General features: G+C 35.5%; 1 protein-coding gene across 19 annotated transcripts in view; it reads right to left on the bottom strand.

Moving 5' to 3' along the window:
• KCNMA1 (potassium calcium-activated channel subfamily M alpha 1) overlaps positions 1 to 26,483 on the bottom strand; it is a 514,017-nt gene that overhangs the window by 255,186 nt on the left and 232,348 nt on the right. For all 19 annotated transcript variants that reach the window (XM_074874548.1, XM_074874549.1, XM_074874557.1 and 16 more), the window contains exon 3: positions 16,893 to 16,954. In XM_074874548.1, the coding sequence (XP_074730649.1) occupies positions 16,893 to 16,954 (62 nt within the window). The remainder of the gene's footprint in view (positions 1 to 16,892; positions 16,955 to 26,483) is intronic.

Here is a 26,483-nt window from a genome sequence, read left to right as displayed (position 1 = left end):
ACAGACTATTCAGATCAAGTCAAGTTTTAAGAGCACATTTTCAGAAATGGGTTTTCCATACATACACACAGAAAAAGTATTACGTAATATGTGCTAACTTACACATGTAATATATGAGGATGCATATAGCTATCACTGAAGACAGGTTTAATCAGTTTGAAAGAAATTGAATCCTGGGCTTCAGTTCAAACAATAAACAGCTTCTACAATGTGAACTAAAGGAAAAGTTTTCTTCAAAACTAATAGCATGATATTGGTTTTGTTTTGGCTAAGTGGACAGCAGTAAAAACAGAGTACTACATTAACTTTGCCTTCCATAAACAGCTATCATACAAATAGCTATCATGCCTTTCATAGATAACCAGAGGAGAACAAGAAAATGCAGTTTTTACTGAAATTAAGTAATCACTGAAATACTTATATCCAGTACTATTCAATTTGGACTGTAAAATGCTTGATCTGAAATGTTAGAAATAAAATGGAAATGCCAAAGAGTTCAGACAAAAAAGCTGCTACAATGATTCAGTCTAAAAACTTGTACTATTTTAAGAAACTGAAAATGAGCTTAGTCAATTCAGCTAATATAAAAAAAAAAAAAAAAAGGGGTGGGGGGTGGGGGTGTAATTTGCACATGCCTAGAGATACCTATACAAAATATTACTGTAGAATGATCACTAATAGGAAAAAAGGAGGTAAGTGGCCAAATATCTGCACTGAAAGTTAACATACATTTTTAACAGCAAGGTCCAGTTAACCACGGCATTTAGTTCTCTAAGTAAATGGGAGACTTTGTATCACATCCCATCTTTAAAATGAAGTCTGAATATCTTTCTGATCAGAAGATACTTGTTTAAAGCAAAATACTGTAGGAATTGCTATATTATGAAATGTGACAAAATGATCACGATAGGCCTTTTGGCTTAAGTTCTAAAAACAGTGGTATTTCACAATCTCATTTAGCCTTCTTCACAGTCTACAACCACAGTAATTAAAAAAATATATATTTAAGAAATCCTTAACCTAAGATATCACAATATCTTCATGTGCATTTAAACATGAAATGAAAAATGTGAAATATGCCACAATTTTCTAATAGACAAGCAATCATCAATAGTGGTCAGGAGGAATTTAATTCTTAGCTTTATTTCTTCTTTATAAAATTTTCAAAATCAGTAAACAATAAATTCCATTTCAACTGATGTTTCCTCCAGTTAGAGTCCACAGTTCAAAGAATCTCCCCAGTACCCTACTGAAAATTAATTTTAATTAAGACAAGCCAAATAACCCTTAAGTTACTTTCATTCCTTTTATTTTCCCTTCTTTTATTCTACTGTCTTTCTTAATTTTATACAAAAGGTTTGCAACACTTCAAATCTACAGTAAAACTGTAATACTGTAAAAGTGTTACAGGGTTTTATACAGAGTGACTGATAATATCGGATTGATACTCAGAAAAGGTGATTTTTAAATTTTATTTTTTTTTATTCTGATACAAGTTTATAGATCCTAATCATCTCTCACTTGAATTTTATGATGATAATGTAATGCATGTCACTGAACACGAATTTCAGATATAAGGTGAGGAAAATTAAGGTGAAAAGTTATCGAAGAGGTTTACAAGACTTTTTAAAGAAAGATTATGTGAAGAATGGATTTTCTGTAAATAATAGTATACTAACTGTTGACTTCAGTATTGCCTTCCATTTTCAAAAATAAAACTACTTCAAAAGCTACTCTAATTTACCTAAGAGTGTTTTGACTAGTATGACTGTGAATAGCAGAAATAGTTCAGTTACAGTAAGTGGACTTTTACTCAGAATGAATACTGTTTAATATTATAAATAATATCAAAACATATTTCATAGACTCAATATAATTTTATTCTTATAATTCCATTTTCTCACAGAAATAGATAGAAACTGAGATACCTTTGTTGAAAAATGATAATCTTTTTCAGTAAAGATGGAGTATAATGAAATGTACATAATTACATGTGAATAGAGAATTCCTTTGTTTTGAGAAAACATTAAATTCAAACGGGTATCAAGAACAACATATATGGCTGATGCAGTATCTTTTAGGGCTATTAGCATCAGACTGTCAGACTCACATTATCTAATGAATCTTAGAGGTATCAAACGGTCTTTAGCAAATTTCTGCAATTTTCTGAATTATAAGAATTAATTATTTTATGGATGTTGCAAAGAAACCAACTTGCATAGAATCCACTATTTCTAGTGCCTATCAAGGTACAGGTCCTGTGAGAAAAACAAGTCTGTAAATCTCCAGAAAAAACATTGCATTGAAACAGTTCTATGTGCCATGAAATTGTTCCACAAGTGGCTGGCCCTCATTTTTGAGGCCAAATAATTTCCCCATCTGTACCAGATGAATAAATATGCCACAAGCTATACAATTTTGCTACAGAACAGTCTGCCCCACTCCCTCTGCACCAGGTCTGATAAAAGTAATAAAAAGTTTACAAGTGTTGAAGTGAGCAAGATCTACTACAATGCAACAAACTGCCTTTTTTATTATTAATCATATTTGTATTTTATGCTCTCTATATATTATTGAGGCTTGTATAGGGTACCCTATCACATGTACCTTATGCTGAATACAGCTGATCATTTGATCACTGTTCTCTTGCAGCACTCTTCCTGTGCATATTTCAAGGGCCTCACAAATAAAAGGATGCAATATTGTAATGCTCCATTACAGCTTTTCTTCTGTACACACTGATCAGATCTTAGAGTTCCCTTTGTGAAGCTGTTGTTCTATCAGGTCTCAGCAGAGGGTTTAAAAAAGGATTAAAAAAAAAAAAAAAAAGAGAGAGAGAAGGGCAGGATGGCAATGTTCATTAAATTGCACCAGCTATCTAAAAAAGGCTCAAAATGTCAGCAAAGTACAGGGAAGGGGGGGAGGCATGCAGGTATTCATGTTTACGTATACGGGATTTCCTTTTCCTTTTTTCAGTGTTGTTGGAATCCAGCTCTGGTATTTATTGAAGAGATAGCTTTTTTTCAGTCTTAGTTGCTTAATTAACATGGCATAGTTGGCCCCATGACTCTGTCAGAAATGACATACACGTCAAAAGTGGAATAGGTGTCCTTGCTGCAAGGAATTCTATTTTTAAGCAGAAATGACTCATCAACTACTGGGGTGTCCCAAAAGCTACAATTTGTCAAGCTGTCAGGAGAAAAGGGAGGACAAAAAGGAAGAAAGGTCACATTTTTATTTGTATCTGCAGCTTAAAAAGCAGAGGGCAAGACATTGATTCTACATTCAACTCCACTCTGAAAGGCAATCTTCTATGCAAGCCATGTTTTGGTAACAGCTATATGGTATCTGGTATTTTTAAAACCCCGAGTTATCTCCTCTTTTATATTAGATAGATTTGTAATTTTGTCCAGTGGTAAGAAAGAATGCTGTTAATTCAGTGTGCACAACTAATCTGTCTAGAGGGACAGTAAGCACAGGAAAGCACAAGTATTTGCAGATTGTCAGATGCTTTGAGATGAAACAAAAAACACAGAGATTCATTTGAAAAAAGAGGAAAAGGATGAAAACTAAAGAAAGGTTCTAACCAGAATATCAATTATATACTGGTGTGGTTTTTAAAAGAATTTAAAATGTAATTTAAGAATATGTTCTTACAGCAATACTGGAAACACATCAAGTAGCATGGTATGAGTTTGTAAAATCAGAGAAGTAAAACTGAGCGTGCCATAACTATGATCTATACAGTTTCATTACGCAAACTGACCTCCAAATTACTGCATAGAGTAGGTGAAAATAAACACAGGACAGATTTCCTGACAACTTGTTCCCAGTGAAAGCTACTGGAATCTAAGCTGCAATTAAATGCTAGTCTAAATTTTTTATCCATATTTCTTAAGCTCAGATCCAGATCATTATCAAAAGAATGTGTATCTAAGTATAATGGTGTCAATAAACTTATTACCTTACCTTATTACCACAGGAATAAGAAACTGGGAAGATCTATTGCAATGATTTTTTCATCACATGGAAACACCATACGATTATTCCCTGAAGCACATTCTTCAGAATAATTTCAAGTGTTCAAGGGAGGAACATTTCATATTACCATCTACAGCAGACAAGGAAAATTCTAGCAGTAGCATCGGTCCCTACCTTGAATAAGAAAATAAATTGATATACGTGGATAGAAATTAAAAAGGACACTGGTTCTGGGGTTTTGAGTTAGCAGATACTTTTACCACTCTGGTTTCACTGGCCTCACAGACCTAAGAGTTCATGCAGAGATATGAATTGAGTATGGGATCAAAACTAATGCAAGATTTATGCAAGCAGGCAGCAGAGGGTAAACTACAGAACTTAAAACGTATTTTAGAAATATGGTTTTCTAGACATGCCTGATTATGCCTGACCTCTGCTCTGAACCTTCAGGTGAAAGAATTCTCTTACTCTTGCACAAATCAAACTTTGAGATCCTGCCCTACAAAAACTAATGGGATTTAGAGCAGATAGGGACAATCTTCCCAAAACAGAGCTAGAAAGCAACAAAGACTGCCAGGAATCAACTAGAAGCAGCTGTCAATTTGCAGTCCTTTTTCACCCAGATGTTTAACCTGACGCCTTTTGATTTCTCAGTACACAAAAGCAGGAACAATTCATTGGGAAAGAAAGATGCAGTTTGGCACACAGGAGTGTTGAATACCAGCCAGTGGTATTCAAATGCCCTTTATCAATGAGCACTTGCTTGGAAAAAAATTCCCAGGTGAGGCAACAGTCTGCTATAGTCTTGGTCAAGCCACACCCCTTTAAGGATCTCAGGTATCCCACACAAAGCATAACAGCATCCAAAACCAAACCAAAACAAAAAAAACAACAACAACAAAAAAAAATTCTTAAATAAAGCCTCTGGATTAAAAAAAAAAATACTATTTCTCACTGATCAGCTACACAAAAAGACAAAACTCTTATCTGAGTAATTGTGACCTTGAACTGCAGAGCAACATGTTATGAAAGAAGAGTCTGGACCAGAAAGGATCACACATTTTCCCTGTGCTTGGATCCATTTCAGTCTATTGAGAGACTATCATCATAAATAATAAACTGTGTTATGAAAGGTGAGGGTGTTAAATATTAACCTTTTATCAAGAGTATTTTTTTAGGCAACAAATATTTTTGTAAGATTGAAATCCTATAAATACCCTTGCTGCTCTGCAGGCTCAGATCCTCAGAGCAACAAAGTGGTCTTCATTTCCTTTCAGTGTCCCAGGCCATACAGTCACCTTGACGTTACTGAAGACAAAATAATCAGAGTCCAATATCCTACCAACCAGAGTATCATCAAGTATATCTACAACTGAGATATCAGGTATTTTATTTTCTTCAAAGCTCCTTTTGCAGGAAATTCCACAACCATTCTAGGTTATCTTTTCCAATATTTCACCACTATCACAGCTATCAAACTTTCCTAAGATCCAAACTAAATCTGTAAAGTTGTACATTATACAGATTTTATAGTTTCTCCAAACACCGTGAAGATGGGTAACCTTTGATTACCCTTCCATTTACATACTGGAATGGTGCCATGTCTGCCCTCCCTATATCACAAGGTGAAGGGTTTTTTCCCCTCTCCAGGCTAAACAAATCCTTTTCCAACAACCACTCCTCTTCCCTTCACTTATCTGTCACAATAAGTTTCCTAAACTTTTCATCTCTCCTGTTTTTCTCCAGACTCTCTCATTAGTTTGTCTACGTATTTCTGATACAGTGATGCAGAAAAAGAAACATGCTTTGAGGCCTTACCAAAGCTTAAGCTATTCTACTGATGTTAGTCTAGAAATTTCACTGCTGTGAAATTTTTCTTTTCTTCTCCAAAAAACATAAGTTTCCTCCATTCATCCTTAAAAGAGAAGGCAACATGTCATGCTCTCCTGCAAACATGACAGTGATATGGATTTTTGTCCATATCAAAACCAAATTTTTGATTATTCAGTAGAAAATGGAGAAAGAAAAAGTAATGGGAAAGTGCTTAAAAAAACATTATCAAATTCCATCTAGCCCTTAAAAAAAGGATTTTATTCTTCAATTACAATACTCTCATTTGTGCAGCTAATATTCCAAGAGATGTTAAAAATTTAAACTGTAGAAGATTGACTCATGAAAATTGAGGACTTAGCTTCTTGAAGATCAAACTCTTAAGCCTGCTATGTTCAGTATAAACACTTTAATTCAAGTGACAGATATTTACATAGAGGCCTATCCAGCAACATTTTAATACAAATAAAGTCACAAAATATCACTGCAGTATAAAGTTTTGTTATTTAAAATTACTGACTTATTTTTGGAATAACAAAATGATACAAGCTTGAACTTCAGCGATTCTTTACCATGCAACTGGCTGCAGCTGGAAAGCAGCTTTGCAGAAAAGGACCGGAGGGTCCTGGTACAAGTTGACTGTAAGCAAGTAATGTGCCCTCGTAGTAATGAAGGTCAGCAGCATCCCAGGCTGCATTAGGAAATGTGTCTCCAGCGTGGAGACACAGACATACAGGGTTGAGACGAGTGAAGGTCCAAAAAGATCATTAAGGGACTGGAGCACTGTCATAGGAGGATAGCTGAGAGATCTGGGACTGTTCTGTCTAGAAAAGAGAAGGCTCAGCACGATCTTATCAACATGTATAAATACCTGGTGGAGCCTTCTTTAGAATAAAGAAAATGGAGCCAGACTCTTCTCAGTGATACCCAATGGCAGGACAAGAGGAAATTACACTAGCTGAAATACATGGAATTCCAACTAAACATAAGGGAAAACCCCCCACATTTCACTGTGAGAGTGATCAAACACCAGAACAGGATGCCCAGAGAGACTGTAATGTCCATCCTTGGAGATATTCAAAACCCTGCTGGACACAGTCTTCAGCACCCTGCTCTAGGTAACCCTGCTAGTAGCATGAGGTTTGGACTAAACAATCTCTTGAGGTCCCTTACAATCTCAACAACTCAGAGATTCTGCATCACGGCAGCTGAAATAAAGTTACATGTTGAAATATAAGCTGGTTAGTAAAATACTGAAAACACACCAAATAGAAGATGATCACAGTTCGTTTACAGGACTGCATATACAAAACAGATGTGATTCATGCAACAAGTTAATTTATTAATTTCTGGGTTTTTTAGATGTTTTCCAGAAAGTTCAACCTTACTGAAATATTTTACAAGGCCTAACACTTCAGAAAATTTATCCCATTGCAATTTATCACATCATCAAGGTTGCATATCATGATTAATAAGGATTTCTATATAATACCGAGTAAAAACAGTAATCAAAAATTTTTCCAGATCTTTACCAATTATTATAGAAGGAAACTTTTTTTTTTTGCCATTTTATATGAAACTCATTCACAGTATTTCTCATTTCATTAATCTGCAACAATTACTTTTGATCATTGAGCAAACACAATCTACTGGCATTGATTAATAGAAACTTCATTGCATTGTTTTGTCTGGAGAAAACAGGATATTTCCATATTGCCTACCCAGTGATTATGTACGACTAGTGAAAAATCATCATAATCCAATGTTGTTTCATTAATATGATAAACACATACAGAGTAATTACTTTTCTTTATGATTATAACCTAGCTGAAGAATACTAGAAAGTTTTAAGAAGGAGTTTTACAGTCTTCCTCAACTCCTAAGTAGATTGGAAGAATTATTCAGGTAGCTTTTTACAAATTTTATCTGCATATAATTTACCAAACTCAAGCTCTCTGAACATGTCAGAGAACAAATGTAAACATTGAGCTAAGAGATAGATAGCATATAAAACAGACATCTAATTTCTATGGGTATGCCTCACTATATCCAACTTTTTTAACAATTCAAGAAAGGTAACACCTATAATGATTGGTTGCTGTATCTCAAGGGATAGAGGTCTACCAATAAACTTAGAAAACATACAATCACACCTAATCCCTTTGTCCTAGACAGCTAAGCATACACTGACACATGAAGGATAATTATCTGGGGGGGTTTTCCCCCATTGTGGCTTGTTTCTTTTGGTTTTTGCCTTATAACAATCCAGCACCTATAATAATCCAACAATAATAATAAATAATAATAATAATCCAGCACTTATAATAATCCAACACATCCAGTTGTTGCTGGATTTCACTTATAATTAACACCATCTGTACCTAACAAAGGCCTTCCGTCTTTCTGATATTCAATTGCCTGCAGAGGCCATGCACCACATTGTATACCCGCCTGGCTTCAACTGTAGCATGCTATTATGAAAGCAATAAATCTTAGCTATGGACAATTTCCCATGAAACTCTGCAGAGCAATGAAGAAAATTAACGTTCATTGCTACAAATAAGACTTTCTTCTGCAAATCACTTTTCAATTAAACCAACACTCAGTTATCTCTTACAAACACAGTAAAGATAGTATTAGCCCTTACTTATGACTGAAAACCTTATTTAACGTTGTCTCAGTTTAAAGCGTGCTGACAGTCTTTACAAACCATACATTTTGTCATTTACCAAGAATCAGCAGTACAAACAGCTGAAGTTACATTTCTGTTATAATAGTAAAAACCAAGTGACTTGAAAGTAATAACTCAAGAGAAGTTAATTTATGTGTTTTCCTAAATTTTCTTTATATCAGAAAATGACACCTATCACTCAGTTTGACTACTGAGCAGTTAATAAAACTAAGAGTTGTTTTTAGGAATCAACTCTTTATTTTTCCCTCTTTTTGTAAAGGAGTGGGGGGAGAACAAATGAACCTGGATTTACTTCAGCATGGAACAAAATTTATCAGCTCACAGAAATGGCCAGAAATTGCTGCAGTATTAGCAAAATTAAAACAAACAAAAAAGTTAAAATTGACAAGGAGACAGACTGCAGGGTACCGTGGGGGATTTGGATAGTCTGTATGAGACTGTCTGTATCATTTCCTAAGAATTTTCATTATGGAAGGAATATTACTGTTTTAATCTACTTGCCAAGATAGAGACCGTTGTAATTTTAGCAACTTGAGCAATGGTAAATATCATCTAACAACATTTGCTTGAACCAGATCCCGGAATTTAAAGTCATCTTCTTCATCTCTATTCAGACATCATGAAAAAAATGTATATATATTAACTCTAACATGTACTTAAAGTATGAAGGAATGCTCCAGTGGCCACTTAGTGTGGGTTAATGAGTGCAGTAAGACAAAGAAGAGTTTTATAAACATAATTATAATATTTTTGCATGAGTAAATTTCACTATAAGTAGAAAGGGTTGACACAAAGCATAGTGTTATTTAAGCCCTGCTTGATTCCTCAAATATCAAGACTGAAATGCTACATAGAATCTGTACACACTCAAAATACAGGTAAATGCAATACTTAAGAGCATAGGAGCCTGAACTGCAAGGGATGTCCTCTGCTAAATGATACAGTATAGCTCTAAAACTGTTTACTGGAGCAGAAAACAGCATTTTTTTAAAACTGCAAGACATATAAAGGTAAAAGTAAAACACATTCACAGCACTTAAAAAAATGAATCAAACTGAAACCTGAATCTTAAAATAAAATTTATTAGAATATTTTGTGAAATAACAAAATCAAAGATCAAAACACTGAACTTTCTCTGAGAACTGTATTTCTGACCAACGTAGTTTCAACTTAATTTTTTTATAAATTGGGCCACTGGGATTCACTTGAAATTCAGATGTAGCAGCATGAAATTGTTTTGATTTGCAATTGAAACTTCAATTGCTTTTTCCTCTAAGGGCCATGAAACTGAGAAAAAGTCATCAAAATGTTCTGCAGATTAGTCCAGGTGATGTGGAAAAGCTGACTGATTTGTAATGAAAATATGAGATTGGTATCTAAAAATGCTTGATTTTTGGTGTTTACACAGACTTACTGAGCTACTCAGTTAAACTTTATACCTCAGAAATATCTGTAAAACATAAAGAAATGAGAAAGATGTGAATTCTCTTGGGCTGTGAAAGTCTGTATCTGTTAACAGATTTAAATAATCCTCATCAGGTTTGTAGTATTTCTATAGAACATTTTGCTGCACTAAATCAAATGTCTTTCACAAGACAGTAGCATCAGTAGCAAACAAGCAGCAAAGCCAAACATGGTATACAATCACAACTTATCCTCAAATATTTGCACAAAATAAGAGTTAATAAGGCCTTGAAATAAAGTACCACTTAAGAAAAAAAAGGTATTTTTTCTAGTAAAACATTCCAAGAGAACTTGCTAATGATACTTTTTTCCTTGTGCTGTCACATGGGAAATTCTTCAAATAGAGTATTTATTTACAATTCATCCTTCCTAATCTATTCCCATACAATGGCAAAAAATAGTGTGAATCTTCCAAAACAAGAAACCAGATTTTTCATTTCGCCTTATTTTGTTAAGCAATTTCTAGTATAGCATCTCTGACATCTGTGTTTCCAGCTAATATTGCTACTAAGCACGCAGGCAGCAAACACTTGCCTTGCTCTAAATAATAGACAAGGCCAAAAAACTGAACTGAAAAGCACCACAGCAGACAGATGAAGTTCAAGAAAACTGTATTCCAGGAGGGAATGACAATCCTTTCTAAAAGTCATCCATATATAGAGCAGAACACAAGACCCCACCTGGAGTACTGCATCCAGCTCTGGGGCCCCCAATATAAGAAGGACATGGACGTGCTGGAGAGAGTCCAGAGGAAGCCATGAGGATTATCAGGGGGCTGGAGCACCTCCCTTATGAGGACAGGCTGAGAGAGTTGGGGTTGTTCAGCCTGGAGAAGAGCAGGCTCCAGGGAGACCTTATAGCGGCCTTCCAGTACTTAAAAGGGGCTACAGGAAAGGTGGAGAGGGACTCTTTATTGGGGAGTGTAGTTATAGGATGAGGGGTAATGGTTTTAAACTGAAAGAGGTCAGACTTAGATTAGATATAAGGAAGAAATTCTTTACTGTGAGGGTGGTGAGACACTGGAACAGGTTGCCCAACGAAGCTGTGGCTGCTCCCTCCCTGGCAGTGTTCAAGGCCAGGCTGGACGGGGCTTTGAGCAACTTGGTCTAGTGGAAGGTGTCCCTGCCCATGGCAGGGGGGTTGGAGCTAGATGGTCTTTAAAGTCTTTTTCAACCCAAACCATTCTATGATTCTATGAATATAATTAACGTGTCATGAAGTGAGAGTGCATTTTTATGCAGTCAAATATGTATGTGGGTACTTTTTATATATATATTTTAAAAAGCTGGACAAAAGAATGAATAATGACTAGCCAGAATGCCATCAGTTAAGCTGCAGACATGAAAAAGTAGCTTAACAATTAAAGATGTTTTTTCTTTATTCTCATAAAATTATTTGATTAATGTTTGAAATTAACTGTGGTTCATTGTCAAAGAACAGTACCTCAATAAACTCTATCCTAGAACAGCACTGTAAAGATAATTAATCTGATCAATTAAAACTGTGTTTTAAAATGCATTATCCCATATTCTTCAGGGATTAATTCACAATTAAGGCAATCCCAAATAGGCTAAACTCTCACACTCCCACAGAGTAGAGCATGATCAGTGTCAATCAAACCTTAGTTTGTGGTGGCTAAAAGTACATCTTTGTGCTTTCTCTTCTGTCATAGCATTGATGAAAAGGGCAAAGAGAAGGATATACAGGGTATTTTTTGACAGTTTTAGAAACTTGGGAGAGCTGTAAGGAAATCCTAGAATAGACACATTCGCAAAAAGCACTAAGCTCATTTTTAAAAATTAGTTTAGAAGTCAAGCTAAGAATCTGAATAAGGGCCTTTTCCTTATGTTATACTTAAGACAAACTTGTTAGTTTTACATTTGGGCAGTATTCAGGTTCTCTGGGTATCACATCTAGAAAAATGGGATTTTGTACAATCATGCAAAAGGTGCAAGTACTTCTGAAATCTTCTCAGATATACAAAGATATAGAACATTTAAAAAGTAGAGTTGCCTATAAGTTTAACTCTTTTATTTTCCACATACATAAAGAAATAAAGCTGTCTGATTAAGAATTCAACAGTTCAGAACAAGCTCAGGGTTCAGCACGAATCTATACGTCCGTATGTATATTTGTATAAATCTTCCTATTCACAGTGACACTATTATTCTTAGATCCAGCTGCTTTACACTTATTGCCAGGTGGCACTTTTATGTACAATTCTAATCAAATACAATATGTGACACAGTATTGGAAAAAAAAATGAGCTATTTAGGAATAACTACACTGATGCTGCTGAAAATACAAACTCCGAAAAACATATGCAAGTAGAATGTATAAAACAGGTTGTGAGAGTTTTTATGTTTTCATCTTGCCACTGATGGGCTCTATTATTTCTACAGTGACATCAGTTTTTAGTGGAGGGACTCCAGTAAATAAGGCAAACTTCAGAGACAGGACAGCAATAACTGGTCATTAGAAAGCAAGCTTCTTGGTGGGAAAAAAAAAAAATATCCTGTGCCTGAAAACAATAGCTTTTATCTATGGTTCCATATTACATTGCATTGCACCCCAGAAGAGAAAACAGAACCAGAGTAGGAAAAGATATTCACACTGTAAACACTTTCCATGCTACTGCCTTTACAAGAAATAGAAAACTGGAGCCCTGAGTTACCAGTTTAGCGGGAAATTGAGTTCTCTGCTAGTGGCTTTACTGACCATGCCTAAAGACGATCATGGCAAAGAAATGTTATTCTCTACTCTGCTGGAGTCACTAATTCAGTATGATATGCAGAGGTCAGGATGAAAAATGGAAATGAAAATAAGCAATTCATCTTTAATGCTGATACAAATAAAACTCAGAGAAGTACTTCTATATGTATTTGTTAAAACACCTTTTATATGCAGAATAATAAACAGAAGCGTGGACACAGGAAGAAGGAATGTTGTGAAAACTACTTATAAAAAAGCACAAAAAATGAAAAAGTACTGGCAGACATCAAGCTCCTATCCTACTGCAGCACATTGAGCAGACTCTAGAAAACCATCTAAAAAGTGCATATCAAGTCAGATTTTCCTCTTAGGAATGAAGGATAATTCTATTACTTCCTTACCTTGAAAATTCAATTATGGCAAATTTTAAAGAAACATAAATTGGGAAAGAACCATCATTACGATATATGATGCTATTCTGTACTAATTAGATCACTTTCTTAATCAAAACTCTTCTAGGCAACTGCTTATGACTACTTTGAATGTTCAGCTTTTATTCAAACTAAGAATGAAAGACAGACATTAAAGTGAACAAATCTCTAAAAATAAAAATGTAATAATTTGGTTATTTGTTACCTAAAGATTAAAATAACTAGGCATGTGATATTTATAATATCTCTTCAGCAAATGTTTCACATTTAACTGCTATTCCCACTATTGAAAAATACTATTCTCCAAGAAAACAGTATTTTGTGAATGAGATTCTATAAATAAACAAAGGAAAGAGTCTAGTCCGTATTACCAAGTGAAACATTTCCTACCAGGATATGACTGGATTTAATGGACAGAGATGCCAAATCTCTGCTAAATAAATTCCCAGTTTAAGGACTGAAATCTTCCATTAGTTGCTACCATGAATCACTGAAAGTGTACATATTCACTTTAAAGGAAAATGTTCTATGTAAGTCTTGTGGTACTAGGAGACTGATTCAACCTGGTGGCTTGTAAAAAGTAGATGCATTGAATAAACAACAGAATAATCTTAATGAGGGGTATTGGAATAATCCCTATAGTTTTCAAAATTAATAACCTTCATTCTTTCCACCAAGAATGATTATTTTTGTGATTTTTGTCTAGAACTTTTCTTAAAAGGTGAGTTAAGTACTGCTTCTTACTAAGAAAAGTCAATTCAGATTAAAGCAGATGTACTGTATCATAACTGTGCCCATAGTTTGTAATGGAGTATGGTGCAAAGATCCCTAAGTTTGTGCCAGAACCAGAATTAGTACAGACATATTTTAAAGCAGCACAAAGCTGCTTAATTGGTTCTGCTGAGATGTAGGACTAACTGGTAGGGAGGATACTATGTTGATGAAGCTGCACTATTTTTCAACCTCAGAGCTCTCCAAATTTCATTGCACTGGACATACCATTTCATGTGGTACTAGTCTGTTAAGAGTGATGAACTGAGTAGCACAGAAATGCTCTTAAGTTTACCCTTCTCTCACAGCTTTGACAGCATTCATTTTGCATCCAGTCACCTTCCCTACACAGCAGAGGGAGCAATGGCTAGATTCTTCAGTATGAGCCTTATTGACTTCCTCAGTGCCTTCCACTGGAATTAATCACGACACACATCCTTGCCTGACAAAAGTCAGTGGTCTCTTCGCTCTTCCCTTTCTTCACAAAGAAAGTGGTGGTGTTATTCCCATCTTCCTTGATGCCCCTTCTGTATGAAGTCATGTAGGATTCCTTTGTGGACATACCTGCCATTGCATCTTCAAATCTACTGAAAGATTGAATCTTGGATGCACAGACCATTGGCATTTTGTTTTAGACAAATGCTTACACTAGTACTCTTCAGCTTTGTATTGAAGGCATGACTTTTGTCACTCTATGTGCATAAGATCAAATGACAGCTAAGTGTCCACGGCACAGGCAGAATGCAACAGCTACAGAACGCATTGTCAAGGGAAAGCACACAATGATATATGTCACTATCTGTCTGGTGTGAGCACTAGATCCTGTTTGTCTCCACTGCTCCTGGACAAGCCATAGTCTCCGTCGTTCCAGTTGTTTGGTTGAGGACATCACAAGCATTCCTCTCACCCTACCTTCATTATTTCCTGTTTGACTGAAATCTAAAAGGAATTACTTTTACTAATCATGCACTTGGGGATCTTAAATAGACTGATATATCACTACATTTGATTCTACATTGCTGAAATGGGCATCAGGTCAGCTGCTAATACAGAATAAAGCAGAATTTTTCACTTCAGGGATATACCTGGGGAGTTTCTGACCTGAATTAAACTACTAATGAGTAAAGACAGACATATGTGTGGAAAGAAAGTAGGGTAAGAGAGAAGAAGGAGAAAACAAAGGGAAAGTGTGCGAGTACATTAATTTGAGGCTGTTGAATTTAAACTGCAGTTGGGAGTTAAACATTTGCTGAAAACCCAGAGAAACCTACAGTTAAAACAGTTTTCTATCCCCATTGACAGAGTAGCCAATAAACTGGTAGCGGTACATGGATTAGGTGGCCCACAGAAAGCTTAAGCACCCCAGAGAAATCTCACATGTTGTCAGTTTTGCTCTCCTTGAGGAAAACAATCAAGCAAAGGTTTCTAGAACGCAGTGCCTAAAAATCATTATATAGTCCATTAGTTTCATAAAAGACAATTGCCCCGACAAATAGCTGTATTTTGTTGGTCTGAAATTGAAACAGGAAAGTTCGAAAGTGGAAACAGGTTTTATTCTATTTGACACTTTTGATCTGGATATGTTGGGCACCCACAAGCTTTGCCATTGTGCTTTAAAAAATTTTTAAAAAGATCTTCAGAAAAGTACCACCTTACCTGCTTCAGTGATGACACATTAAAGAAAAGTTTGCTAAAATTAATGAGAACACTCACCACAATATTAAGAAGGAAAAACTATTGTACTCACTTTGAGGGAGCTCAAGACAGAACTTGAGTTTTCCCACTACTTGGCTCCTCTCCACAAAGAAAATCTCTACCTTAGTTATTTGTGTTATGCTTGACACATCTAGGCTACAAAGGTATGGCTTGAGACTCACACAATACAGAGCTGACATCCCCACATCCAAGAACGCCTTTTGCTGGTGCTACCACATACCTAAATATCAGTATGTACAGATTTCAACAGTAAAATGTCTGAATTTCTGAGTCACATAAGGATTGTTTTAGAACATAACCACTGCCATTACGGATAGTGAAGCTGGCTCACATAGAGTAACTCCAGAATACTATCTTAACTGCTGCAGTAATGGCAAGCCTAAAACTAGTTTGGAGAAAAGCAGCAAGTAAGTAGTCCTAGAGCTTTAAAATGCTATTGATATTTCAGAATATCATTCTCCCAAAATAATTATTCACAATAATATTCTATTAAGTCCCTTTTTACTGTTCTCTTCTGTGTTAAGCTACCGATTTGTCTGTTACACCACTGACAGCTTGATATGAAAACAGTCCAGCTTGATATGAAAACAGGGGTGGAGTATGAATGACATCAAAGAGAGGATATTCCTAGTTACACTGGTTTGTATCAAACCACCACATACCTCAAAAAATCAGGATGAAACTTTCTATTGCCTGGCCAGAACTACAACACTATATTACAATGTTGGTGTAAATCTAAAAAATGTTGAGATGCTTTGCAGATTTTTACTGGCTCACCTTATCTTGGGAGAAATCTATCAAATCCAGGAGTTGAAAATCTGAACAGATATGCAAGATATAATGCTCATACTGCCTAATTCATTCAGTTTTTCAGAAGTGTTCCTGTCAGTCTCCTAAGATGCTTTTTTTCTCCTGCAAACTGTAATTTTTTGGCAAATATTCTTCTCCTGTATGTCTTACCCCAGTTTTGAATTTGAAAGATTCTACATATGCCGAATGAAAATAAAAAGTACAATTTTGCAATAGTACGAATAATCTCAACACACAAAAGTAGTTTTTCCTCTATTCATTCTACAGATCCAAGATCCAAGATCCCAGATCTGTGTTCAATCTATTTAATATATATGATCTTTTTCCCATTCTTGAGTTATTTTGGTAGACCGTGCACTAGTATAAAGTTCTTCGCACTCAGGCGATGAGATCAGGTGCTGATTTGAAGTAGATGAATGAAGCAATTTAAAGGTGTATAATTGCTGCACAAAAGGAGGGAAAGGAAAATGTACTAGAATACTCACTTTGACGAATCTATGAAGTATATTACAAGAGCACCAATACTAAGGGCGAAGACTAAGACAACCTACAAAAGAAAAGAAAAGAGTCATTATTTAACAGTGTTGAAGTGAAACATTTATTCTTTTACACACAAAAAAAGACAACAAAAATAAATCATAAACTAGTATTTTTATATTTCAGCTGTCATTTTCTTGAGAAAGCTATACCTTCTTGAATCTCAAATGCCATATATTATCATAGAATGCTTTCTTGCATTGAAAAAGAGACACAAACAAGTTGAAGCCCAGCTCAGGGAAACTCAGTATACAATTAGGTCCCAGATCCTAACCTCTGCTAAACTATATTCTCTCATTTCAAATGGCAACAATCCTACTGCATGGAATCACACTATAGCTTTATCATACCTATGCTTCAGGACTGCAGTAAGTTTCTGCTCATTGGTAGGTAAACAAAGAGTGATGACAGATGAGACTGAATTTCTATTTATATGCATAGTTGTGAAATCCACAGGGTAATTGTAAGACTATGTAAAAATACGTATTTACTCTGCAGTCCTGTCCACTGAGACTATAGTTAACTTTCAAACAGGTTAAAACAATAGCTTGATGCAGCATGTCTTGATACAATAAACAGATACCTCGGGCACCTTGCAGTCCCAATGCTTTCCCCCCTTTAAATCTGTTGAAGTTTTTGAACCAATAATTTTGTTTGGTCTAGCATCCAGCCCTTATTAACAAGGTAGAACTTGCTTTTCTGGCTAGTGCAGCAGAAGCTGGATTAATCACATCTCCATCTGTCTCTAGTTTCTTTTTTCTGGACGTAAAGCCAATACAATTGTCTGTTCTACTGGCTTCCAAAGACTCTCCAACATTGTGGGAAGATTTAGTTTCACATCCTACCCAAAGTAGGTCTGCATCTACACAGGAGAGCACAACTGAAATTTCTGCATTCAAATTTTGGCTTGAGGAATCATGAAGTACACGATAGTTTGTGTACCCATTGCAACTTAGATTTCTGATATCCTTACTCTAGGTTTCTGTCTCTTGAAGAATACCATCCACTGGGTAATCTGGAATCTGAAAACATGAACCCAGTAAGCTATTTTTTATATCTTAGAATGCAATTCTTCTGGAAGAAATCAGAAAAGATTCCTGTCTGCTGCACTGATAGGAAACAGATGGAAAATTATGTCTCCTGTAACTCATCTGATCTGCTGCTCTACAGAATCAAAACAAAATGTCCCTTAGTCTTCTAGCAGGCCTGTCTCAACTAGCTGCTTAGAAGTAATGTCCCTTAAAATAAACCCAGCGAATTGATTGCTCAGGATTGGGTAAACCAGGGTACTAAGGGGACATGCAGCTCCTCAAACTGCCAGTTAAAATACTTCTTAGGTCAGAAGTGGTTAAAATTTAAGACATTATCTAAACAACTGCATGTGTGAAATACAATAGTGGTGTCATCCAGTTCTGACTGAGCAGGCTTATTAATCTGTATGAATACCATAACTAATGCATACTACCATCACTACTGCTACTTTCGCTGACAATCTCAGCTGTTCAAGCAACAGATGAGCACTGAAACAAAAATTTCTTCATTAAATACAGGCTTCAGACCTCTTTCTGAAGCTGCCATTTTAGGAAGGAGCCTGACAGTCATAGCGCAAGCAATACAAGGGAACATGTAATGTGTTAATTCTAAGTAGATTTACTGAATTACTGAGTTTAGGTCTAGATTCAGATTACAGTCTTTGCTAGGTTGACATTGGAGATAACACCTATTTTTGGGGTTAAATAGAGGTATGAATATAGACAGACTGATAACCCAAACTTACACCAACTAAAATCTAAGGGAGGAAAAAAGCATACATGTATGTGAACTATTGCCTTTTTTGTTAACCAGACCATGGGGAGAAGCTTGCCTACTCTGTTTATTATTCCAGTGCATTTGGCACAACATTGCAATTGCTACACATCTATTATAGCTCCTCTCTCTCTGGAAGGAAAGAATCTTTTGATTTATAACAACTTACTGTTTGTTTAAGATTGAGAAATGTGAAGTTAAATGCTAGCAGCTACACTGACTAAGCACTTAGTATCAAGTTAAAAATAAACACCAATCTGATTAAAGGAAAGAGGGAGAAAAACATGGAATAGTTACTGCATATCCTTAAATCTTTCCTTAAAAAAAAAAAAAATTAAAAATCCAGCCACAGAATTCAACAAAAGTGTACAAAACTGTACAAAGGCAGGAGTCAGAGAAGCTGCAGATAAAATCCACTTAAAGAAAACTGTAAAAATGTTTTGCTCTCCACTGCTAGCAAGATGCTCCAGAAGAGCTATGACTGCTCTGTTGCAGTCAAACTGCAATCAAACTTTATGCATCCATATTAAGGACTGAAAATTAAAAAAACAAAACCAAAAACAAACAAACCAAACACCTAGAAATTTTAATAAGGGTGTAGCAACATAATATAACTGCAGGGAACTATAGGCATTGAGAAAATACTCTCAGAATTAAGCCATGACAACCGTGAAGGGGACCAGCACACCTTCCAGGGCAGGACCTGTGTAACGAAAGGATGACAGTGATAATCCAACGGGTGGCACTGTTTCTCCTACAACTGCAGTGAACTAATGTCCTGGCGCTATTGAAGAAACATGGGAAAACGGAAAGGCTGTTCACATTAGAGAGGAGGGCTACAGTTAGTACAACCACAGTGAGTAATGTAAGTAAGGACTCTAGGGCAGGAACTGCAATCTCTCCCTTACTCTGTAATGAACGTTCTGTGGAACACGAAACAGAACTCACTGAAATTTCAAAGGCAAATTCTTCCTTATACAATATTGATCTATCCAACATCACTAATACAAAATAACTCAGAACTCAAGAGGTAAAGCAGGAAATAAAAAAGGAATAGCTGTCTATTGTTATAATCCTCTCAACATTAAGTATTAAAATAAGAAGTACACAGTGAAAAGAAAAAAACTTTCAGTAATCCTGTAACCCCTAATGCTTCAGGTCACCAGAGTCCTTATTTTATTATTTGATGACAATCTGTTGTGTATTGATCTTTAGAAATGTCTGTCTGAAACTTTTACTATCCTAAGGTTAAATTTTCAAGCCTACTGTACTGCTTAAAATATATGAAATTATTCATTATTAATATTTTTAGAATTTCACTTAATTTTAATTTCTATATCCATACAGTAAATTCTGTTAATGAGTTACTCGGCTTTTTCATATGATGCTTTAAAAAAAAGCTCTATTAGCTTTTATATTTCAAATTACTTAAGGAGAATACAAATTATTTCCTGTGACCATAAAGCTACATCTTCAAGGATCCACTAATTTTGGAACACTAGTATTTTCATTAGTCAGATGTCAAAAGCCTGAGGTTTCAACATACTTTGAATGAAAATGTACATAGTTTAAATATAAAAAACAAACTTCCTTTAACAATAAAAACGGAAATCAATTGTATTTCTTTCATAGACAAATAGAATTTACTTGTCTGGATTTATTAGGAATAAACACCTACATTTCTAAGGATACACCAACTGCAAGCTACATTTCAGATTTAGGAATTACTTAATCCTTGCTTGGCAATCCCAGCATTAATTTGCAGACTCTAGGATATGCACCAGCATCTGTGCAATTATTGCAGTTTAACAAAAGTAAGACTTGAGCAAGTCTAGACCACAGAAGTGCCAAAATGGCTTACTTAAATTGATGTCTCATTAACTGATACCCTATATGCAAACAACAAAATTCAGAAAGCATTCCATGTAGGCAAAGCCATAAGTGGTAAGAAATTATGCACTGCAGCTGATATAAACAGCTGAGCAATTAATATCTCTTAGGTTACTATAAATACAAATTAAGTAAATACTATTTACTATAATGCAATATAGATGCTTGCTCTAAAAATCGCTTATCCACTTTTTTTTTTTGGTAGCACTTACTTCATTAAGATGTTTTTATTAATATTACCTTTGGACATATCACAGTGAACTAAAGCAGCTGCATGATGTTAATTATACAATTCTTATTAGTTTATCCAACAAAATGGTCTTCAGAACTTTGTGGTTTGTCAAGAAAAATAAAATGTTATATATATATATGTATTTTTATAGCAATCAACAGCAAATTTCTGTTTAGAGACTTTTTTCTCACTATACCCTGATACCCAGGAGGAAGGCAGCAGTGAGGATCTCTAAATTCAATCAGCAGAACCTAGTACCACGTTCTGGATGGAGCTGTACACTGACTTTTCTCTGGGCGTAAACACTTTGCCCTGTCTCCAGTCCTTCTGCTTCTTTACCTGGACCCTCCCAGGGCAATGTATAAATAACCAAAACAACAAAGGCAAAAGTACAAAATATCCACCATCTACTCTATGAGGTCATTCTACTTCAGTCAGGTTTGCAAGATCATATTTCTTACTGATGAAATGCTCTCTTAATATCTTCCACAACAACTGCATACAATGCCAGCTTCTTTTTAAAGAAAACTATCTAACCATGTGCCAGTAGTTGTGAGCCACCTTACAAGAGCCAATCCAGGAAATGCAAGAAAATGAAGGCTGAAGTGGGTGAATAGAAGAAAGATAAAGTTACAAAACAATGAAAAGACAAAGTAAGATTCTATCGTGTTCCTACCAGCAATAAATAATAAATGAAAAGTTCAAACAAGGATTCTAAGAAACTGGGAAATTTCCTGTTGTTTACCTTTTATTCACAAATATAAGGAAATAGATTTACAGTTAATATACTCCCTCTATAAGAGCCATGCTTGATGGAACATAATACTATGAAGAAGAAGCAGTACAGACAAAGTGAAAATTCTACAGTCAGCACCTGCTGTTGATGACAGGATACATGCTAACAGGCTATGAATCTAAAGGGATGTGTCTGCTAGGTAGTGTGCTAGCTAGTAAATGTGTCTCAGTGGTTTATTGATCCTGCCATTTTGCACGCAGAAGAGGAGGCAGGTGGTGCAGGTGAAAAAAAAAAAAAAAACAACCCCAAATCCACATTACTCTTTCTTTCACGCTTTGAATGTCAGCTAGGATTTAACATCCAATTCTATAAGAAGGAACTAAGCACCTCCAAGCTACACAGTGAGCGACCCCATCTTTCAGGGAAGTCAGAAAAGATTCAAGAGCACACAGCTCTGAAGAGCCTTTATTAACTCTTAGTTTTGAGCCTGAAGCAATTAAAGTATTAAATCCAAGCTCTGCAACTTTGATAGCTGCATTAAAAACTTCTCAGAAACACCAATTTGAAAATGTTTGCATGCAAGTTATTCCTTTTCAATTGCATTTTCTGCTTTTTTATTTTGTTTACCTTTATTACACAACAAGGAGTTAACTAAAAAAGTTAATTAACTATAAAGCCTACAGTACCTAAATTAGTCATCAACACGCATTAAGAAGAATACTGAAAACTTTGGTAACTTTATGAGACTCTGCACTATATAAATTTTCCCCTTCAGCAAAGCTTGCACAGACTTATCATTTACCAAGAAAAGTCAAAGTTGATCCAAAAGAGGAGGTGGAGTGAGAAATTACTATTTGATAAACCACTAGGCAGTAAGGTCTCAGTGAAATTCTCTAGGAAAATGCATAGCAAGGATTTAATTTTTAAAATAAAAGTCAGCATTAAAGTAGGTCAGCATAGCTCTCAATGATGATCATGAGCAATCAGAAGACTTGGTTCTTATTCCCAGTTCTGCCACTCACATGGTATGTGACCTAAGCATATTACTTGACCTCTCCAAGCTTCCAATTCTCCCTCTTGCTTTCAATCGGCAAGGATACTGCATGTCAACGCATTAGAGCAACATCTGTAATGAATTACAGGTGTTTGCAATGGATCTAGCACAGCTGAGACCTCTACTGCTGCCACAATAATAAAAAGCCTGAGTAAGACACTATGTAACAGTATCACAGCACTCTATGAGAGCAAAGGGACTTTATTTATTAAAGCGTTTTATTTAAATGGAAAGGCATCACTATTTCTTTGTAAGATAAACTTCTTGTTTATCTTTCTGGAATTACTTTTTTGGTCCCATTAAGCTACTACCCATTATAGTATGGTTTTAATTTATTGCTGACACTGAAATTATGTATTTATTGTAAATATATCTTAAAAATACAGTTCATATTTAATGCATCTCTTTTTACAGAGTTCTGTAACAGTGATAAGAAATATAGCAACAAAATTGCTGGGAGAGAAAACAGATACAGTAGATACAGAAGAGTTATCAAAAAGAGAAAAATTAGCCACATGTTCAGTTCCCACATATTGAACTTATGCATCAGAACAGTAATTTGAGTATTATCTGAAAGGTACAAGTAAGATGCATGGTAAAGGCCTAAATCGCTGTGAGCTTACCTAACTATTCATAAATGTAGTAAGCAATTAAGGTAACAGGTCACTGGGAGTAGAATACATGACATCTCCGAATAAAACCACACAAAACAGAAGTAGGAAATTCTGCCTGTCTGCCCTCAGCTGCATTTTATTTTTTTATCCAATGAAAGATTCAACTTTCTTACATACACTTTAACAGACTACCTCTCATTTGAGCAGACTGTTTGAAATTAAGAAGTCATTCTTATTAAAGGGATGCTGTAGAATCAAAATTTAGGAATCATTAGAGTAAAACATCAGATTCAGAAATATGAGAAATCAAAGCAGGAAATAAACCAAAGAAAATTACTATCTTAATGCATTTTTGTTTGCCACACACATTCCCAATCTCATTTGAGGAAGAATTTTAAAACAGAAAATATCTTTGCTATGTCCTGTTCTGTACATGTTTCTAATACTTGTCGATATTTCAGCTTTATTTTTCTTTCTTTATACAAAGTGATTTTTTTTCTGTCAACTTTCCACCGACATACCAACAATAAAATGAAAATTTCTGTTCAATCCATAAATTTGATAAGACTGAGATTTTCTAATTAGTGAAAAAATACAAGACAAAAAGTCCCATCTGTTAACAGTGCTCTATAGCTTGAAGTTAATTAGGTTTGCTGGGAGAGTGCCTGGCAATATGACCAATTAAAGTGCTTGCAACTTTTCCAATTCAGTATTTAATCTCATTAGTCAAAAAAATAGCAGCACTTTCTATCACAATGTGCCACTTTCTAGAGCTAAATGCATAGCATTATATGTATATAAATATGTGTGTGTGCACATACATATATACTGTTTGTTTGTTTTTTCCTCCAGACTAATAGGTCTTTCCTTCTGATTATCTAGCAGTCATCCAAATCACCCCCCATTAAGGTCAACAAAAATAAACTCACCCTTTGTATATTGGTAAAAGCATATCACCCTGATTGCCAGTGGCTGCATGACTGGCTCTACAGTCACATTGAGCAGAGGAGTTACATTGCGAACAGTTATCTACAAAATATTCTTCCACTTGTCAACGTTCTCATTTTCAAGTTCCTCATAGCCTGACTGTAGATAAGGGCCTACCAAAATGTCAATTTAGAGAAATGAGTGACTGACCCGTCAAACGATCAAATTGGGCTAACTCAAAATAGAAAACAAGTTCAACCACAAAACCACGCAAAGGCAAAAGAACCCAGCTCTAGAGCATGGTCTTACTACCATACAGAACACAGCAGGAGAGTAGCACTCATAATGACAGCTGATTAGTCACAGTCCCATCCCCAGTGGTAGGCCTGGGGAAAGCCTCTGCTTATTTGTCATGCCCTGAAATGCAGTACGTGGTAATATTTTTTTACTTTTTCTATGTCCCTATGTTTCAGTTGTGACAGAAGACTTTTTATCTCCAGATTAAGAATTGGAACCAAATAACTTCAGATGGAATCTTTGTTTTAATAATACCTCATCCCACCTCTGGATAGAGAAAGTGATCAAGGTAAGCAAGATGAAGAAGCAAGCACAGACTCTTGCACTTTTTCTGGTACAGTGACTACAGAAGAAAATCTCCACCTGTGCATGGAACATCTTGAAAAGAACAAAAGTGCAGTAAATTATGGAAAGAATAAAAGAGACAAGACATTGCCCTAAAATCATAACAAGAATCTGTATAATTGGAAAATAATCTAACTACAATGGTTCAACATCAGGGAAATTACTCACCTGAAACAAAGAGGAAATCAAATAAGGTGTATACCAGTAAAAAGTAATAATTTGCCAACAGTTAACCCACCCCTGTATCTGGAATACCACAATACAGAACTGAAAATTAAATATTAAAATACATATATATACACACACACTGGCAAATACCATCTTTTTAAATTAAGCAATTTTCTATTTAAGTGGTATTTGTTTAAAACAAAAATAAACCCAAACCCCAAGCAAACTAATGTCACTGCTGCTTTTCTCTTTACTTCAGTATACTGTACTCCTCACCGGTTCCCATCAGCAATTTGTTAACAACATAAGCCCATCCCTGGCAGTGTTCAAGGCCAGGCTGGACGGGGCTTTGAGCAACCTGCTCTAGTGGAAGGTGTCCCTGCTCATGGGGGGGTTGGAACGAGATGATTTTTAAGGTCCCTCTCAAACTATTCTATGATCCCATGATTCTGTAGGAGAACATCCAAGAAACTGTCAAGGAAAAAGCAAGATGCAAACCAACGAATGGTGGTAAAAATTCCAGAAAATAATAATATAATAGGGTAAAGAAAATGCTGTGTCTTTTAAATGTTGAAATCAGAAATAGATTTCTGGAGATAAGGGTTTGGGGTAAAAAACACTAGCAAGTGCTCTCAGGAACAAATAAAGTTGCAAATGTGGACTTTCTGAGAACTTAGGCCTGATCCTGCAATCCATAGCGTGTTGTTACAGTATTATACATAGAAACACTGTTCCTAAAGGAACTTCAAGCTTTATTGCCATGTCATAAGAAATGACTAAAAGGAACAAAATTTCTTTGTGAATGGATCACTTCAAGGATTACATTTAATGAAATTATTTACCTTACACATTCAAATTAATGCTAAAGTGTATGGCAGATAAAAGGAATCCTCACATTCCTCAGTCATTTGGACATTAGTGTGACATGCAACCTACAAGACAGACAGTCACATCAGTAAGTGTTGAAAGAGGAATTATAGTGGACTAATTAAAAGAGGTTACTTCCTCTTGCTAAGGTTTTATGATTGAAGGGGTTGGGTAAATTCGTTTACTCAGATTTGTTGTTACTATTCCTAAATTTTCAAATAGCAAAACTCCACAAACACAGAAACAATTACCTCCCTTTTCAGTTGTTGAGGTTCTTAGTCACAAGAACTCACACATACAGCAAAGGGGGATGCAGCTGTGGAAGTATTCTCTGAAAAAATGGAAAGCTCTTGGCTTCAGTAAAACCTAGTGAAATTCCATTCAAGAAAAAGACTGAATAAAGAAGAAATGGTCAAATAATTCAGCATACAAAAAAGCACTCGAATGTTTGTCAAGGAGTGTACTTTAAAACTATGAAAACAAGACACAGTCTTCAGAAGGCAAAATAATCACTTCTAAATGCATCTGATTAACTGCAAAAACAGTTTGCTGGTGCAGTACTCAACATTACAGCTCTCATCTTCCACTTAGTATTACCTAATG

This window comes from Strix uralensis, chromosome 7, assembly GCF_047716275.1.
Source record: "Strix uralensis isolate ZFMK-TIS-50842 chromosome 7, bStrUra1, whole genome shotgun sequence".
Taxonomy (NCBI): domain Eukaryota; kingdom Metazoa; phylum Chordata; class Aves; order Strigiformes; family Strigidae; genus Strix; species Strix uralensis.
Note: the sequence above shows the minus strand (reverse complement) of the source record. Positions and strands in the feature narration are given on the sequence as shown.